Source organism: Oryctolagus cuniculus, chromosome 3 (genome assembly GCF_964237555.1).
Source record: "Oryctolagus cuniculus chromosome 3, mOryCun1.1, whole genome shotgun sequence".
Taxonomy (NCBI): Eukaryota; Metazoa; Chordata; class Mammalia; order Lagomorpha; family Leporidae; genus Oryctolagus; species Oryctolagus cuniculus.
In genome coordinates this window covers 58,454,669-58,472,966 of record NC_091434.1, presented here as the reverse complement: position 1 = coordinate 58,472,966, position 18,298 = coordinate 58,454,669, and the positions used below count along the sequence as shown (strand labels likewise).

At 40.0% G+C, this 18,298-nt stretch overlaps 1 protein-coding gene across 7 annotated transcripts in view; it reads right to left on the bottom strand.

The window, feature by feature from the left end:
• The window catches only part of PDE1A (phosphodiesterase 1A), a 372,031-nt gene that overhangs the window by 99,555 nt on the left and 254,178 nt on the right, over positions 1-18,298 (bottom strand). For 6 of the 7 annotated variants that reach the window (XM_051849383.2, XM_051849382.2, XM_008258812.4 and 3 more), the window contains one exon: positions 5,541-5,654. In XM_051849383.2, the coding sequence (XP_051705343.2) occupies positions 5,541-5,654 (114 nt within the window). Of the gene's footprint in view, positions 1-5,540; positions 5,655-5,857; positions 5,996-18,298 lie in introns of those variants that run through there. The other variant, XM_008258810.4, reaches the window with a different exon arrangement.

Below are 18,298 nucleotides of genomic sequence, written 5' to 3'. Positions count from 1 at the left end.
AACCAACAGATGGATGACCTCTCTTTCTCTCTCTCTCTGCCTCTGCCTCTCTGTAACTCTGTCTTTCAAAAAAAAATAAATCTTTTTTTTTTTAAAAAAACTCTTTCACATCTTTGGTTAAATTTATCCGTATTTAAACTTTTTTTGTTTTTGGTAGCTATTGTGAATGAGGTCATGCCTATAAGTTCTTTCTTAGTGAGTTTGCTGTTGGTGTATAAAAATGTTAGTGATTTGGGAGTACTTATTTTGTGTCTTGCAATTGTGCTGAATTTTCTTATCAGTTATAGCAGTCTCTTTGTGGAATCTTTTGATTGCTCTCTATAATATGTCATCTACAAACACAGATAATTTGACTTATCTGTATGACTTTTATCTTTCTCTTGCCTAATGGCTTTGCTAAAACCCTTGCTGGAGTCTCCGTGTGCACAGGTTCTAGTAGCAAGGAGCAATGCCCTGAGTGGCTAGGCAGAGGGGAGAGTGGGGGAAAAGGACAACCCACAGCCCTGAAGAAGTAGACATCCCTACTTCTGGGATTCTGAGACTCAGGTCTCCGAGGTGCTCTGTATGCATGGTGCTTTGAAGAGACTCCTCTGTGGGCTAGGATGCTGGGGTCAGCTGGAACTGTGAGGCAACTGTCTTTCTTGCCACATTTCTATAATGTCTGTGGGACTCCTGAGATGGATATATGAAAGGAACCGTTGGAATGTCAAAGGTGACTCCTTTCTCAAGATGGCGCCACACGGTAGCAGCCTGTTCTCTGAGGGTTGTGGGAGGAGACAATGAGTTCTTTCTCTGAAGTAGAGTGGCCCTGAGTTTTTCTGGTAGCTCTCTTTACTGAGCTCCTACTCTGTCATGACTAAATTTCTCTCTCCTGAGGATTACCCATGCAAGATATGCAATGGGCTCCCCTGCTCACATTTCTTCTGCAGCAGGGATTCCCAGGATCATGGGGCTGGGGCTTTTATGGCCAGCTGGCTTTATTCTCTCGATGCTGCCATCCCTGGCCTCTGTGTCTTCCTGGGTTCCTGTTATTCTCTTACTGAGCTCCAGTGCTCTTCCTCAGGTACTCACAACAATGCCTTCATTGCTTTGGTATTCAGCCATCTTGCCTGCTCCCAGAAAATCTCAGTAGCTTCTCTATGCCTTTACTCCCTTCTTCCATCTTAGAGATTTCCAATGTTATAATATTTGTTCATTTAATCATTTCTCAAAGGTCTTAGATGCTATATTTATTTTTCACTGCCTTTTTTTTTTCTTAGAAGGGAGAATCTGAGTATCTCAAAAGACTTGGCTTGAAATTCAGATAATCTTTCTTCTCCTTGAGCTAGTCTGTTATTGAGTTTTTCAACTGTGGTTTTTAAAACAAACATCTTTTTCTTAAAAAAAAGATGTATTTTATTTATTTGAAAGGCAGAGTGACAGAGAAGAGATCTTCCATCTGCTGATAAACTTCCCAAATGGCTGTGATGGTGGGAGCTTGGCCAGACTGAAGGCAAGAGTCAGGAAGTTCATCCAGGTCTCCCACATGCGTGGCAGGGGCCTAAGTCCGAGTCATCCTCTGCTGCTTTCACGTGAGCATTCGCAGGAAGCTGGCTCAGAAGCAGAACAGCCAGGACTCAAACCTGAGCTCTAATGTGGGGGATGCCAGCGTCGCCGGCAGCAGCTTAACCTGTTACACCACACTGCTGGCCACCCACCTGGTGTTTTTTGTTTACCCACTGAATTCTTCATGCCTAAGATTTCTGTTTGATTCTTTTAGAGATTTGTATCTCTTTGCTCAAGTCCTTATTCAAATCAGGTATTGATTCCCAATTTTGTTAGACTGTCTGCCTGTATTTTATCTTTGAGCATCATTTAAATTCTTTATAACATATTTTCCCCATCTCTTTGGAGTCTATTACTAAAGCACTAGCTTGTTCTTTTGGGGATCATACTGCCTTGTTTTGCAGATTTCCTATCTCCTGATGTTGATATTTACACATCAGTCAGACCAGCAGTCTCTCCCTTTTGAAGAGTGACTTTCATGGTAAAAGGATTTTTCCTAAATGTATCTTTGGGTGCTGGTTCTGTAGGATTTTTAGGATTTAGTTCCAATTGGATGCTGTAGTGCCATCTTTATCTTCTTCCTCTGTAATCAATGGCAGGGGTCTGAGGAGGAGCATCACATTGGCAGACAGCTGGACGGGGCCTAGGTCACAGGGGCACCTGTCCTCAATTTGTAGTGACTGGAAGAATTGGGAACGCTGGGCAGAAGTCTGGCAGGAGAGTACAGTTCCCCACAGTCCCAGTCCTAGGTTTCTATACAATGTCCTGGCTTTCATATATCTTTTCTTCACACAAACACCTGATTACTGTCTCCATGTTGTTTCGCCTGAGACTAGGGAGGAATGGGATGAGCCTCCTATGCTGCAATGATACAGCACAGCTGGAGCCCACCAAGACCAGTGCAGCACGAGGGTATGGCTGAGGCCCATGCACTCAACCACAGGTGATGATGAGTGGATGTAAGTGCGGTCAAGTGGGACCATGGTTCTTCATCTAGCACTGGGGCATGTCTAGGGGCTCTGTGTGCAGGCACTGGCCTGGGCACACCAATTGTTAAGATGTGACCAGTAAGGAATTTTACCGGAAGAACTCTGTTTTCCAGGACATAGTCCTGTGCTCTCTTGGGTGTCCTTCTCCCCAGTGACTGGCATTGTGCCCAGCTGTACGCCCAAGAATGGGAGAGGAGTGATGAAGGCAGTCCCTTGGTCATGCAGGCTGACACTGAGTTGAGTTGCACCTGGGTCTCATGGTTACCAGGGGCTGTACAGACTCAGGGGTTCATGTCAGGCCTGTGCAATGCGGGTGGTGTTTAACATCAAAATGAGTCCATCCCACCAGGGTGCAGTTCTGTGCTTGATCACAGAAGATAGGATCCAGGATTTGGGACTTTATCCACGGCTGGGTCTTACTGTTGGACCCCCGGCACTGCACTTCAAGGCAAAGTCCTAAACTCACATTTCTGTCCTGCACCCCAGTTCCAGAAGTCTTTGTCCACTGTGTGCTAAGCACTTGTCTAAGGAAGGTCCAAGGGCTCAGTCTGTAGTTTCTGGCCTGGGAATAGGGACCTTAGGGTCCTCCTGTCCAATGCTGGGTTTCACCATACGAGAAGGATTGATGCTGAGATTGAAGTCTAAGATCTGGGCTTAATTCCTTGCCAGCCCCCGAGGGGAAGGAAAGACTTCTCTCTCCAAGCTGAACTTTTTAGGGCAATGGAAAGGGTGATATGGGCACTTAATCCTCCCATTCTGTAATGCATCTATTCTTATACTAAAACCTGACTTCTATAGCTCTTGTGACTTGGTGCCTGAGTAACTGTGCACATCAGTGTTTTTGTGTCTGTGTGGGGGAGATGATCACTGGAGTATCTTACTTCTTCCAAGAAAATAAATCTGTATAGAATTTATAATCTAAACAAATGTGCCTTTTTTGTAACTTATGGCTTCAAGGAATCCTTTGGCAGAGGAATTTTGTTCTGGGGATAATGAAGGAACCACCTGTCCAAGACAACATTAACCATGGCCTTTTCTGCCAACTATTAATGTAAATTGTCAGTTATCACAATATTTAAAATATAGTACAGGGAAAGTTCTAAGTTTTGTTGTTTAGTGGGGGAAAAAAAGCAAGCTGAACGACCATATAATATGTTATCTTCCTTGAAGGAAGAAGAAAAAATACAAAAATACAAAGGGATAATAAATGGCTGAAAAGTGGTACAAGGAATTTATAAAAGAATAAATTGGATTGTAGATTGGATCCAGGGTGGAGGCAAGACTGTCATGTAGTTAGTATCTTTTTTTTTTTTTTTTTTTTTTTTTTTTGACAGGCAGAGTGGACAGTGAGAGAGAGAGAGACAGAGAGAAAGGTCTTCCTTTGCCATTGGTTCACCCTCCAATGGCCGCCGCGGCCAGCGCGATGTGACCAGCGCACCGCGCTGATCCGATGGCAGGAGCCAGGAGCCAGGTGCTTTTCCTGGTCTCCCATGGGGTGCAGGGCCCAAGCACCTGGGCCATCCTCCACTGCACTCCCGGGCCACAGCAGAGGGCTGGCCTGGAAGAGGGGCAACCGGGACAGAATCCGGCGCCCCGACCGGGACTAGAACCCGGTGTGCCGGCGCCGCTAGGCGGAGGATTAGCCTAGTGAGCCGTGGCGCCGGCCGTAGTTAGTATCTTTGTCTTGTTCTGATTTTTGAATCATGTTCCCTTTGTTTTGTTGTAAACATCATTTGTGTGTGTGCGTGTGTGTGTGCTGTGTATGTGTACATGTGTGAAGTCCAGTACTCACACATAAGTAAAACTTCATTCCCATCCCTGGTTTAACATTTCTCACCTTCCCCAAGCTCAGGCCTGACACCTGCAGAGGGGGAGGAGTCAGTGGGTATCTCCCCTCTTTGCGCTCCCATTCCCGCTGCTGCTTTCGGTTGTTCAGTAATGTGATGGTAGAGGCAAGATATTACAGGGCCTATGAATCAATAGACATGTGTTTCATTTTTCCTGCCATCTACATTATTTATGCTGAAATATTGGCTGTTCTTTTTTTTACCTCCTGGGGACTTTTTGTGGTCCTTTTGGAGACAACTAAACACACAAGACAGTACCTTGAACATTTTACATGCTCTGATATCTTGACTTCATTTTTATAATTCTTTCTCTGACTCCTTTACCAACAATCATCTCCTTGCAGCCTCTTAGTCACCATCAAGGTCAGTAATCTCTGGAGCTTCAAGAGATCTTTGCATGACCTGCCATGTGGCTTTAAAAAATTGATGGCTTTTAATAAGTCTCAGGTTCTGTGTTATCTATGAATTCACTTGGTAGCCCTGATCAGCCCATCACCCTCATTTTTTTGTTTTTGTTTTTTGAGGTGAGAATTGGGAACAAGTGTCCGTTCTCTAGCAATGCAAACTGACACTGGTCAAATCTAGATGTGCCAAATGTCACCTAAAGGGTAATTGACAAGCTTGAGAGCCGCAGCACTAGGTTAACAACACTGTCCAAATCCTCTTTCCTAGTGTTCTTATCACTAAGCTAATTATGAGGCGAGGTTTGGACAACAGCTAAAAATACACTTGAGACTGCCCCTTCTCGTGCCCTGCAAGGAAGACCTGATATGTATGGGCACATAACACCCTTTCTCAGCAGGAACTCCGAAACATGACACAATAGGAAAAATCTTTCTATCACTAAAAACCAATATAAGCCTATACATGTCTCCGACATTTAAAATCTGGCCTAAGAAAAGTGAGAGGAGAAAGAGAAAAATTAAGTTTTTTCTCTATTTATAACCTTAGCATTTAACTATTTTATGATATTAAAGTATTTGGATTAAAACTTGCATTTTTCAGATTAATTTTAATCTAACCGTATGAAGAAAACCTTTTATGTTTTAGTAGGGTTTGTAGAAACACTCAAATTCTTGTTTGTGATGAAGAGGGGTTAAGAAAGAGGAACAAAGAGGAGAGGAAAAGAAGATAAGAGGAAGAGAGGGTGAAAAACCACCTGGTTTCATCGATATAAACTGCTTCCAACACAGAGGCCGCATATTCAATGTTCTTCTTCAAGTCCACGACGTTGACATCACCTTTTTCCAGCTGCTTCACTAAGCATCTTAATCTGTTTCAAAAAAAATGCCAAAGAGAAAGAGAAAAAAAGATACGTCTTATAACTACATGGCAAAAAAGTATAATATTAAGTACACAAATTGAATACAACTTTAACATCATTACTTCTAGGTCATCAAAAATAACTTTTTAGATTTTTTGGTATAATTAAGATTAATATTTACCACTTCAGCAATTTGTAAAAACTATATTTACCTGTCACTAACATCAAGGGTACACATAGCTAAAGTGCCACCTTTTAAGTAGTCTTCTTGAAAAATGAAACATTACAGACATTCCTAACAACAGAATTCCATGGAGGTTCTGGTTCCTCAGGGTTGTTGCTAGGAGAATATCTAAAGGTGCTATTCTGACTGCCACGAAGCCATTGGTCACTGGATATGGCAATAGAAACAAAGATGAAAGGCAAAAGTTTCCTACACATTTGCTGTAACGAAAAAAATATATGTGTTGAATGTTTTTATTACAAAGGCTTTTTATATGAGAATCCTGGGAAGTATTTTCTCTCATTTTTGCCCATAGGATGATGTGTTCCAGCTCTCGGAGGAATTTGAAAGCATAGGACACAATTGTGTCTAGATTCCTGATTTAGAGAAATGGTGTGTAATTAATACTATTGTTTAAAGTCACTAAATTTGGGGTAATTGTTGTGTAACAATAGATATCCAAAGAGTGACATTGGACAAATTACATCAAACGTGTAATACTTTTGGAACCCTCTATGCATTCAATAGTAAACTAAACGTTTCTGAAAACATTGCCCTCTACTAAGCAGATAAGTAACAAATATTCCTCATTCTTTACTTACAATAGATGTGCAACAGGAAGACAATTTACTTTCCTAAATCATCAGAAAGGATTTAATTGCACACCCATTTACAGGTACTTCCAAAGAGAATAGACTGTCTACTTTGAGGCACTATATTAGAGGCAACCTACCAGATTTTCTGAAAATTTATTTTGGATGATTTCCAGTCAAGGTTTAGAATACAGAGACAAGTTAGGAATTTCAGAAAAGGTGTTTGATATCCCCCCCCACACACAAGAAACACTTTATTTCTCCATGGAAAAAAGTTACATCTATATTAAAACTTCTTTTTCAGGGAGCTGTAAAAGTTTTTACGATCTCCTATTATGGGATAAAATATTAGCAGGCAACATCATTGAAAAATTTTATAGACCCTTAAATGTCAGCAAAGTGTGAAGCAAAGCACAATAAAAATAACAACTAAAACATGTTACTAAGAAAGGAAAAATAGGCCTGGCTTTCAGGCTCATCTGAAACACTGGCTATGGTGCTAACAGAGCAACACATGGAGGGATTCTAGATTTTTGTAGTGCTTTTTGTGACCCCAGAGATTATATTTAGTAAAATTTTTTTATTCTTTAAAGCAAAAGAAAAAAAAATTTTTCCATAGCTCTACAATGGCTTTTTTACTTGTTGAATATTACAATTAGCTGTGAATTAAATCTGTGATTACAGTGAATTTAAATGAAAAATAAACTGTATATATGAGTTATATCAAAATTTTTCCCTTTATATAGGTAAAAATTTTTTTTCAATGGTAAAAAATATATCATCTTATATCCCTCTTGTGAGGGTTGTATGACGTGTTCTAAAAATCGTAAGTACTTAAGATTGTTGCCTCCTGTTTCTAAAGTTCTGCACTCTGTTTATATTTGAGTTAATAATTTTCCACACTAAAAAGTATTTTATTAGTTTCTCTTAAAGCTAGATATGGTCTTGTGATAAAATTTTCAAAACAGTTATTTTGAAGGGGACTAACTCAGCTGGAAGGAGTGGCTTGCCTGCCTTTCCCACCCTGCAATGCCTGCCGTTCCCACCCTGCAATGCTTGGATGCAGAGAAAGCGTCTGGTAGTCCAGCTGGTTTCTGGGGTTATCAGATGAACTGGTAGAAGCTACACTAAGAATGGGAGATAAGTGGCCATGGGCGGAGGGCCTGAACATCATGCTGTGATATTGTACTTGAATGGATTTGCCCACCTCTGGACTTTTTTGAGATACAGTACAACCAATATCACGTTGATTTCTTTAATGCCTAGCTGAATCCAATCCTGACTGATAAATAAAAAAATAATAAATCCAAACAAAGAACTCAAGAATGAAGAAGTCTTCATACAAAACAAGAGGGGGAAGCCCCTTGGAGTCTATACACAGAAGCACATTCTAACTCATAATGGCCTGCAGGGGAATAATCCCATCAGCAACCAAAACCACAACCCTGTGACCTAAAGAGGCTATAATCCTTGCACAATAAATATGCTGTTTCATGGAGACCTCTCAATGTGGTTTGAAAACAAAATATTATTCATTATCATTCCCTCATGAGAGTATAAACCTATAATCCAACACAAGAACTTCTGTGGGGAAAAATATCTCAGAAAATTTTACCATCTGTTAGAATGTCTAAATACACACTGCTCTAACTCTGTAAAAGTGCATCCTCTCACACACGCATACACCTAAACTCACTTTGTTAAGCCAAAAGACTGGATTACATATAATCATTGGGTTAGTATTACTCCTGTTTTCTTCTTTGCCTACACATAACAAGTTTTAATTAATAGCACACAACTCTCCTTCTATAAATCGAAAACAATTATCTAAAGAATATTTATAATTAGAATACTAGGGTAATGAAATGATTCATATAATTATTATCATAATTGTGAATTTGCTTATGTAATCAAGTTGTACATGTGCTATTTCCAGGGATCTTACTTAGGCTAGTATTTCACTTTCTTCATAGATAATATGAGCACAATGACAAACATCTTTATGAATCATTTTCAAATAATCAAACATTTTAAATCAGTAGGTTCTGACATGTTAAGTTTTTACTGAATACATCTGTGTAACTTATTTGTATTATTGAGAAGATACCACTTACCTAATTCATAATATATACCTTTTTAGAGATTTTTCAGAATAGTTTTAAATGTACAAAGCAAAAATTGTGAGATAATACTACAAAGAGTTCCTCTATCACCTTTCACTCCATTTCCTCTACACACATCTCATATTATGTTTGGCACAATTAGTGAACCATACCCAGGTTCCCCTATATTTTTAATCCAAGAATGTTTTATCTTTCCTACCTCTCCCAATATTCTCTGTTCAGATTGAGTTCTTTTTTTTCCTTTAATTTTAGCTCCCACCTAAGGAAGAATATGCCATATTTCCTATGGACAAATTCTCAGAGTTGAAGAAATCACAAAGCCATATGCAACTATAAACAAGTTCCTTTAATTTATTAAAAACTTTTAAAAATAATTATTGGATTTCTTAAAGCCCATGAGAGTATTACAGGCATGGAAAGCCAAAACACTCTGGCAAAAACAAACAAACAAACAAACAAACACACCTAAATGAAAGATCTCCGCGAGTGAGATCCCAGTGAAAAGAACAGGTCATTAAGGAAGGAGGTACCTTTCTCTGAAGGGAGGAGAGAACTTCCACTTTGACTACGACCTTGTCTAAATATGATCAGAGTTGGTGAATTCAAAAGGCTTCCATAGCCTTGGCAACTCATGACAAGAGCCTAGGGGGATTACTGATGCCATAAACAAGAGTGTCAATTTGTTAAGTCAACAACAGGAGTCATTGTGCACTTACTCCTCATGTAGGATCTCTGTCCTTAGTGTGCTGTACATTGTGATTTAATGCTATAACTAGTACTCAAACAGTATTTTTCACTTTGTGTTTCTATGTGGGTGCAAACTGTTGAAATCTTTACTTAATGTATGCTAAACTGATCTTCTGTATATAAAGAGAATTGAAAATGAATCTTGATGTGAATGGAAGGGGGGAGGGAGAGGGAAAGGGGAGGGTTGCGAGTGGGAGGGAAGTTATTGGGCGGGGGGAAGCCATTGTAATCCATATTCTGTACTTTGGAAATTTATATTCATTAAATAAAAGTTAAAAAAATTATTGGATTTCTTTCATTAGAATGTTAAAGCTGAGTGGAAAATAGTGCTCTTAATGTCTGGCTGAGGCATGTGGGTTTTGTTTCCAGACTTTAAGATAAGTATAGTTTCTTGATGTTCTACCCTGAGCAGTTTCAGACTCAGCAGTCTGTGGACTGGGAATTCCGTTGGCTCTTGTGTTTGGTAACAACAAAAATTAGTAGTCATCCTATCAAGCAATATAAACTAACTGTTAATAAGCAAACTATTGTCAGAAAGGTGTTAAGTCAGTTAAATCAATGATTATTTGGAACAAGTTACTACACTCAGGGACACACATGGGGACACATATAAAGGTACACACACAAATATAATGAATGGGAATCTGTGTATGCACCATACTACTTCTCTTCAAGATATTTTCAATCTGGGGGTCGCACCAATTGTTGAAATGCATGTATTTCCCATTACTGCTTTCATTCATTTCTAATTTCCAAGCAAGCTGGTTTAGTCTCAGTTCCTCATAAACCCTCATATCATCTGAGATTCAAGTTCCATTTCTTCCTGGAATTCCTTCCTCCCACATCCCTACCATCGTTAATTGTCTAAATCATGTTTAGTTACCAGTCATTTCCAGGATGCTTCCTTTGAAGATGCTCATTCCTTATGATCTCCCCCTGCTTAGAAACTAAGCCACACTTCATTTATTGCTCACTAACAGCAATGAAATTTCTCTCACTTCTAGTATCATTTCAGCTCTTTTCCTCATTGATCTCTCATTATAGAAAAAATTACTAGGCATGCAAAGAAGTGGGAAATCTGATCAATAATGAAGATCAAAATAAGTCAGGTGAAAATGACCCAAATATGTCAAAGATAATAGGATTAATAGACAAATTTTGAAATTATTAAAATAAGCAACATTATGTCAAATTTTACAACTTAGATGGAGCGAACAATTTTCTTTAAAAAGACAAAGTGCCAAATCTCAAGGAGAAACAAACTGAATTTGCAGTTTTAAGTCTTCACTAAAAATCAGAAGAGGTTAAGTTAAAATAATAGCTATGGGAGCTGGTGCTGTGGTGCAGTGGGATAACCCTGTGGTGCAGCAGGTTAACGCTCTGGCTTGAAGTGCAGCATCCCATGTGGGCGCCGGTTCGAGACTCAGCTGCTCCACTTCTGATCCAGCTCTCTGCTGTGGCCTGGGAAAGCAGTAGAAGATGGCCCAAGTCCTTGGGCTCCTGCACCTGCATGGGAGACCCAGAAGATGATCCTGGCTTTAGATGGGTACAGCTCCAGCCGTTGCTGCCAGTTGGGGAGTGAACCAGTGGATGGAAGACATCTCTCATTCTCTCTCTGCCTCTCCTCTCTGTGTAATTCTGACTTTCAAATAAATAAATATTTTAAAAAATAATAGCTATGCTGCATATTAACATTAAAATATGACCATAATCAGCAGCACATGGAATCACATGTTGGGAGCTGTCAGAACAAGAAGCCATGATGTCATTTTCAGTAACTCTTGCTTCTTTGGAATCTAAAACAACAAAAAATTGTGGGGAGCAACTGGGAGCAACTCGGACTAGACTAAGTTACTGGAATTAAGACTTATTCTATGCATCTGCTCTCCCACAATATGGCGCTGAGAAGGGAAACAGCTTCTACACAGCTGCCTCCAGTTCAACCAATAAACTGTGGGACCTGCTCCTGATTGGAGGAGAGCAGCATACTCGGCGTGTGGGTAGCAGAGTTGGGATTGGTGGAAGAGGACTATAAAGGAGGAGAGAGACGGCATGCATCAGGAACATCTAAGGGGAACACCTGTGCAGCCCCCGAGAGAGCCGGCTGGAGGTGTGCCGCTCCCCTGCGGAAGTGGGGAATGTGGCAGGGGGAACCGCCCTTCCACGGAGGTGGAAGGGATGGTAGCCAACCCGGGAAGGACCAGTAGCCAACCCGGGAAGGACCAGCAGCCAACCCGGGAAGGACCAGCAGCAAACCCGGGGAAGGCGGAGCAGACAAAAGAACAGCGCAGGGTCCTGTGTCGTTCCCCAACGAAGATGGGGAGCGACAAAAATGAATCCAACAACCCATTACATAACAAAATGATCTTGTCCACTTTACTCACCAATGCTCAGGGAATTAAGATCTAACAACAGGGGCCGGTGATATGGTGTAGTAGGCTAAGCCTCTACCTGTAGCACCGGCATCCAATGTGGGCACCAGTTTGTGTCCAGCATCTTTGCTCAAGGCAGTGAAAGATGGCCCAGTGCCTGGGCACATGTACCTGCGTGGGAGACCTGGAGAAAGCTCCTGGCTCTGGGCTTCAGACTGGCCCAGCTCTGGCTATTGCAGCTGTTTGGGGAGTCAACCAGCTGGTGAAGGACTGTTCTGTCTTTCCTTCTCTCTGTAACACTATCCCTCAGATAAATAAATAAAATCTTTAAAAAAGACCTATCAGTAGTCTAAAAAGCAGGGAATCGGTTATAGATTTAAAGTATTTTTAGACCTTTTTCTTAGTATATATATTTGTAAAGCTCTACAATAGCTTTATTTTATGGGATAAATAATCTCCCCCCCCCAAAAAAAAATTATATCATGGAAGAAAATGGAGGGAAATGGAATCAAGAGTAAAATGTACAGCATGAGGACTATAATTACTAGTATATTATATACTGGAAACTGACTAAGAAAGCAGATCTTATGTATCTTAAAAATCTGAGGGAAGCAGGGTAGGGGGATCTCCCATTCACTGGTTTACTCCCCAAGTGCACACAACAGCTAGGTTCCAAAAACTCAATTCACGATTCCAACACAGGTGGTTGAGACTCAAGTACTTTAGCTATTATGTGTTGCCACTAAGATGCATTAGTAGGAAACAAATTTGAAGAGCTGAGAATCAAACCAGGCACTCGATATGCAATAAAAGCATTCCAGGTGGCATCTTAAACTCTAAGCCACTAAGGAAGATAGTTTGGAGATACCTCATAAATCTGAATGTAGCTCTACCAGACAACCCAGCCATCCCATCCCACTCCTCGGAATTTACCTAAGGGAAATTAAATTGGCAAATAAAAGAGCTATCTGAACCTCCATTTTTATTGCAGCTCAATTCACATTAATTAAGACATGGAATTAACCTAAAAGCCCACAAACAGAAGCATGGATAAAGAAATTATGGGATATGTACTCTATAGAATACTACACAGTGGTAAAATAAAATGAAATCCAGTCATTTACAACAAAATGGAGAAATCTGGAAAAACACTATGCTGAGTGAAATAAGCCAGTCCCAAAGGGACAAATATCATATGTTCTCCCTGATCTGGGACAACTAACTGAGCACCTAAAAGGAAACCTGTAGAAGTGAAACTGACACTATGAGAAACAATGCCTTGATCAGCCCTTGTCCTGACTGTCAAGGATCAACTTACTATTTTATTCTTTTTAGTATTTTATTTTTCTACTTAATACCATTGGTTGAACTCTTTAACACAAAATTATTCTTAGGTGTTTAAATCCAACTGAAAATTAATCACTGTTAAAAATAAGAGTGGGAATAAGAGAGGGAGGAGATATACAGTTCGGTACGCATTCCCTCAGACTTACCCCTTAGGGTAAAGCTAAAAACTTGCCATGGGACTCCAAATCCCATTAAATTGACAAGTACCAATACCATCTTACTAGTTAAAGTGATCCATTTAAGTTCATAACTGATGATAAAGATAGGATTAAGTTCAAAAGGATCACATAAATAAGACTAGTGTCTGCTAATACTAACTGATAGAATTAAAAAGAGGAGAACCATCCAACATGGGAAGTGGGATACACAGCAGACTCATAGAATGGCAAAAGCCCTAAAAACACTCTGGCCTCAGAATCAGCCCTTAAGGCATTCAGATCTGGCTAAAAAGCCCACAAGAGTTTCTCAGGCATGGAAAGCCAAGGCACTGTGGCAAAAAATGACCTAAATGAAAGATCTCTGAGTGAGATTCCAGTGGAAAGAATGGACCATCAAAGAAGGACATACCTTTCTCTGAAGGGAAGAGAGAACTTCCACTTTGACTATGGCCTTGTCTAAATAAGGTTGGTGTTTGTGAACTCAAGAGGCTTCCATAGCCTTAGCAGCTCATGACAAGAGCCTCAAGTCATTACTGACATCATAAATAAGAGTGTCATTTTTTTTTTTTTTGGACAGGCAGAGTGGACAGAGAGAGAGAGACAGAGAGAAAGGTCTTCCTTTGCCGTTGGTTCACCCTCCAATGGCAGCTGCGGCTGGTGCGCTGTGGCCAGCGCACTGCGCTGATCCGAAGCCAGAAGCCAGGTGCTTCTCCTGGTCTCCCATGGGGTGCAGGGCCCAAGCTCTTGGGCCATCCTCCACTGCACACCTGGGCCACAGCAGAGAGCTGGCCTGGAAGAGTGGCAACCGGGGCAGAATCCGGCACCCTGACTGGCTAGAACCCAGGGTGCCGGTACCACAGGCAGAGGATTAGCCTATTGAGCTGCACCGCCAGCCAAGAGTGTCAATTGTTAACAACAGGTATCACTGTGCACTTGCTCGCCATGTAGGACCTCTGTCCTTAATGTGTTGTATTATGAGAATTAACAGTAAAACTAGTCTTCAAATAGTACTTTATACTTGTGCGTCTGTGTGGGTGCAAACTGTTGAAATCTTTACTTAGCATAGAGTTGATGTTCTGTATATAAAGATAATTAAAAATGAATCTTAATGAAGAATGGGATGGGAGAGGGAGTGGGAGATGGGATGATTTATGGATGGGAGGGTGGTTGGGAAGGAAGAACCGCTATAATCCAAAAGTTGTACTTTTGAAATTTATATTTATTAAAGTTTTCTATTTAAAAAACACTCTAAGCTGAATATCTGCCCCAGATTTTACTACCACTTCCCCCAAATGTAATTATGTGAAATAATGGATAATTTGCTTGACTATAGTAATCACTTATACATTAATTTATGTGTTTATTTATATATGTAGTTGGATTTCTTAAAAATATATAATAAAAATAGCATGGCAAATATACTGGCTTTAAAAAATGCTTACAATTTGCATTAAAAGTTGCAAAATAATCCCATTGGGACAGAATTCAATCATCCTTCAGTATTTATTGGGGTATTGGTTTCCAGGACTCCTACAGATACCAAAATCTCAGATAGTCAAATCGCTATATGGTATCTGCATATAACCTGTATACACCCTCCTACATATGTTAAATCCTCTCTAGATTACACATAAAACCTACCATAATGTGAATGTTATCTAAATTATTGAGATACTGCATTGTTTGGGGAATACTTAACAAGAAAAAGAAGTTTTCACAAATTTGGTATTGATATAATTCACTTTTTTCTGATTATTTTTGAGTCAAGGTTGGTTGAATCAAATAAGCAGAACCCACAAATATGGAGGGATGACTATAAATGATGGAAAAGTATGCTTTTTTTAAAAAAATATAAAGGTATGCATAATCTTTCTTTTCTCCAAAAATCACAATTTAGTTAAACTATTACTTTAAGAGATACTGACTTTTAAAAATATGATCAGAGGGGATGGTGCCTTGGCTCACTTGGTTAATCCTCTGCCTGTGGCGCTGGCATCCCATATGGGCACCGGGTTCTAGTCTCAGTTGCTCCTCTTCCTGTCCAGCTCTCTGCTGTGGCCCTGGAGGGCAGTGGAGGATGGCCCAAGTGCTTGGGCCCCTACACCTGCATGGGAGACCAGGAGGAAGCACCTGGCTCCTGGCTTCGGATTGGCGCAGCTCTGGCAGTTGCAGCCAATTGGGGTGTGAACAAACGGAAGGAAGACCTCTCTCTCTCTCTCTGTCTTTCTTCTCTATATGTAACTCTGACTTTCAAATAAATAAATAAAATCTTTAAAAATAATAAAAATATGTTCAGAAATGAACATTGTATAATTCATAAAAAGTTGAAAAATTCCTTTTAGGCATTAGATACAAACATTCAATGAGTTAGCAATGTTTTTAATATCCATGTATTCCTCCTTAGAGACAAAACAAAAACAAAAATAAGAACAAATTGACTCCAAAGAAGGAAGCAACTATTTGTGCTGGGTAAATGCTACCCCTCTGAAATACCATGAACCATGTAGATTCAAGGACTTCCTTTTAAATATTAGATGTTTCAATAAATATATATTGAAATTTAATATACAGGAATTTATCTAAAGCTATGTGTTCTAATGAAGAAAATTAGTGACTATCAACTATTAGTAAAGTGCTTATACCAGGAAACAAGGGTAGGAATAGGTTACACACATGGCAGACCCATAGCTTCATGTCTTATGTCATTCTCTTGGATTCATATGTAGCATTTAACACAGGTAGTCACTCTGCACTAAGTATTTTTCATTTGTCTTTTGGATCTATTCTTCTGGTCTCTTGCCCTGAGAGACTGACATGCAGAGGCTACATCAGGGATCCAGTTGAATTTCACAAATGGGAACATCATTGGAGATAGGAGGAAAGGAGAAGAGAGAAATCGGCACATTATTCTTCTGTTTTTGTCTAAAAACAATCCCCTCCATAGGGGATCACTTGTTAGACAGTCCTCTCATAGTTTTCCTTCTATATTTCTCTCTCTCCATATCTCTTGCCTTTGTCTTTGGGTAGCTGCAGAATCTAGAGGGACAAACCCATAATACTTCAGGTCTGGTAATGTTAACACACAACTGAAGTTCCATGTTACCAGCCCAGAAGTGGTGGATTCTCCTGAGTGGTTCCTCGAACGCCACACAATTTTAAATACTCCCATTAATTACTCCTCAAACTACTGATTTTGACTGTGCTATCTTTTTGTCAAAAATCTGTAACACAACCTACAACATTATTGCCACATACCAAAGACCTTCAGTACAGACCTTCAGTACAGACCTATCGGTTTGTTGAAAATACTGTAGAGACGGGGTTTTAAAGTCAAGGGGGTTACAGTAACAGCATACTATTTGGAAGTATACTTTTTCCTTTAGAAAGAACTATAAAAACTATATACTGAGATTAATTACTTCTGGAGAATTGATGGCTGCATTTTAACAATAACAAAATGAATTTTAACGACATAGTTCCCAATATTCTGCTTACAAAACACATGACTTAGATGTTACGTCCTTCACTTGTGGTTTTAGAGCCAATGTTCACAACAAACATAAATGACTGAAAAATAGCACAATGTCCAACTTCATCTTGAATTGAAAATAAAGATTTTTGAAAGGGTGCAAAATATTCCAATCATGAATTCAGAGTGATATTGAGTCCAGTTTTTCTAGGCATTTTTAAGCAGATGTAACACCAATCAAAGAAACTTGGATTTAGCAAGAAAATTAAATACATACTTACTCATTGCCTATTCGCTGCTCATGTACTGAACTGACTGAAAACAAGCACACATTTTTGTTTTGAGGTATATGCAAAAATGAAACATATTAAGTGAAACAAAGAAAGTGAAATATGAGGAAACACTAAAACATGAGTGGAATAATGTATAATGACTAAATTTATCACGTATTTCTTTTTACAAAATCAGAAGAGAGAAAAATATTTTCCTATGACTTTTGTAAAACTACCCAAAATGTGACTGAGAAAGAATGAAAGGGAGCAGACAGGAGATGGGTAGGTCAAGAGTCCCAAGGGACAGGGCTGACTCAGAAGTAAGAAGGAGCTAAAAAACAGCAATGTCTGTGACAGTGTAAGCTGAGCAAAGCAATCTCAGCACCAGGTCAATGAAAATAACACTGAACTGTTTAAAAGTGGTGTCTAATTTATCTAGGGTGCTGTAACAAAATGACCATATACTGAATGTGACTTATAAACAACAGAAATTGCTTTACATATATATATATATATATATATAGAGAGAGAGAGAGAGAGAGAGATTTATGTGTGTGTGTGTGTGTTGTTTATTTGAAAGGCAGAAAGAGAAAGAGAGAGACAGAGAGAGAGAGACACACAGAGAGAGACAGAGAGAGAGAGACAGAGAGAGAGAGAGATCTTCCAGCTTCTGGCTCACTCCCCAAATGGCCACAATGGCCAGAGTGGGGCTGATCCAAAGCCAAGAGTCAGGAACTTCTTCTTGGTCTCCCACTTGGGTACAGGAGACCAAGCACTTGTGGTATCTTTTGCTTTCCCAGACACACTACCAGGGAGCAGGATCAGAAGTGGGGCAGCTGGGACTTGAACCAGTTCCCATACAGGATGCTGACACTGTAGGTGGTGGCTTAACCAGCTGCACCACAGTGCTAACCCATCAGAAATTTCTTTCTCACAGTTGTGGAGTATGAGAAATCTGTGACCAGGATGTTGGCAGATTCAGTAACTAGAGTGGGCCCTCATCAAGTTTCATAGTGGCTGTCTTCTCACCATAACCTCATATGGAAGGAGTGAATGAGCTTCCTTGAGCCTCTCTTACATGGGCACTATTGATCTAATCACCTCGCAAAGGCCCTGCATCCTCGCATCATCACCTTGTCAGAGGCAGGTTGGGATTTCCGCGTTCAGATTGGGGGGCGGGAGAAGTAGGGAAGACACAAATATAGCAGGTAACTTGGGACATTTGCTCTTAACTACTGCAGTATCATGCAGGCTCCAAAAATACACTGAGAAGGAAAAGCATATAAAAATAGATTTTCAGAGAACTATGCATACAAAAACATAGAACTACAGAGAGAAAAGTCAACATG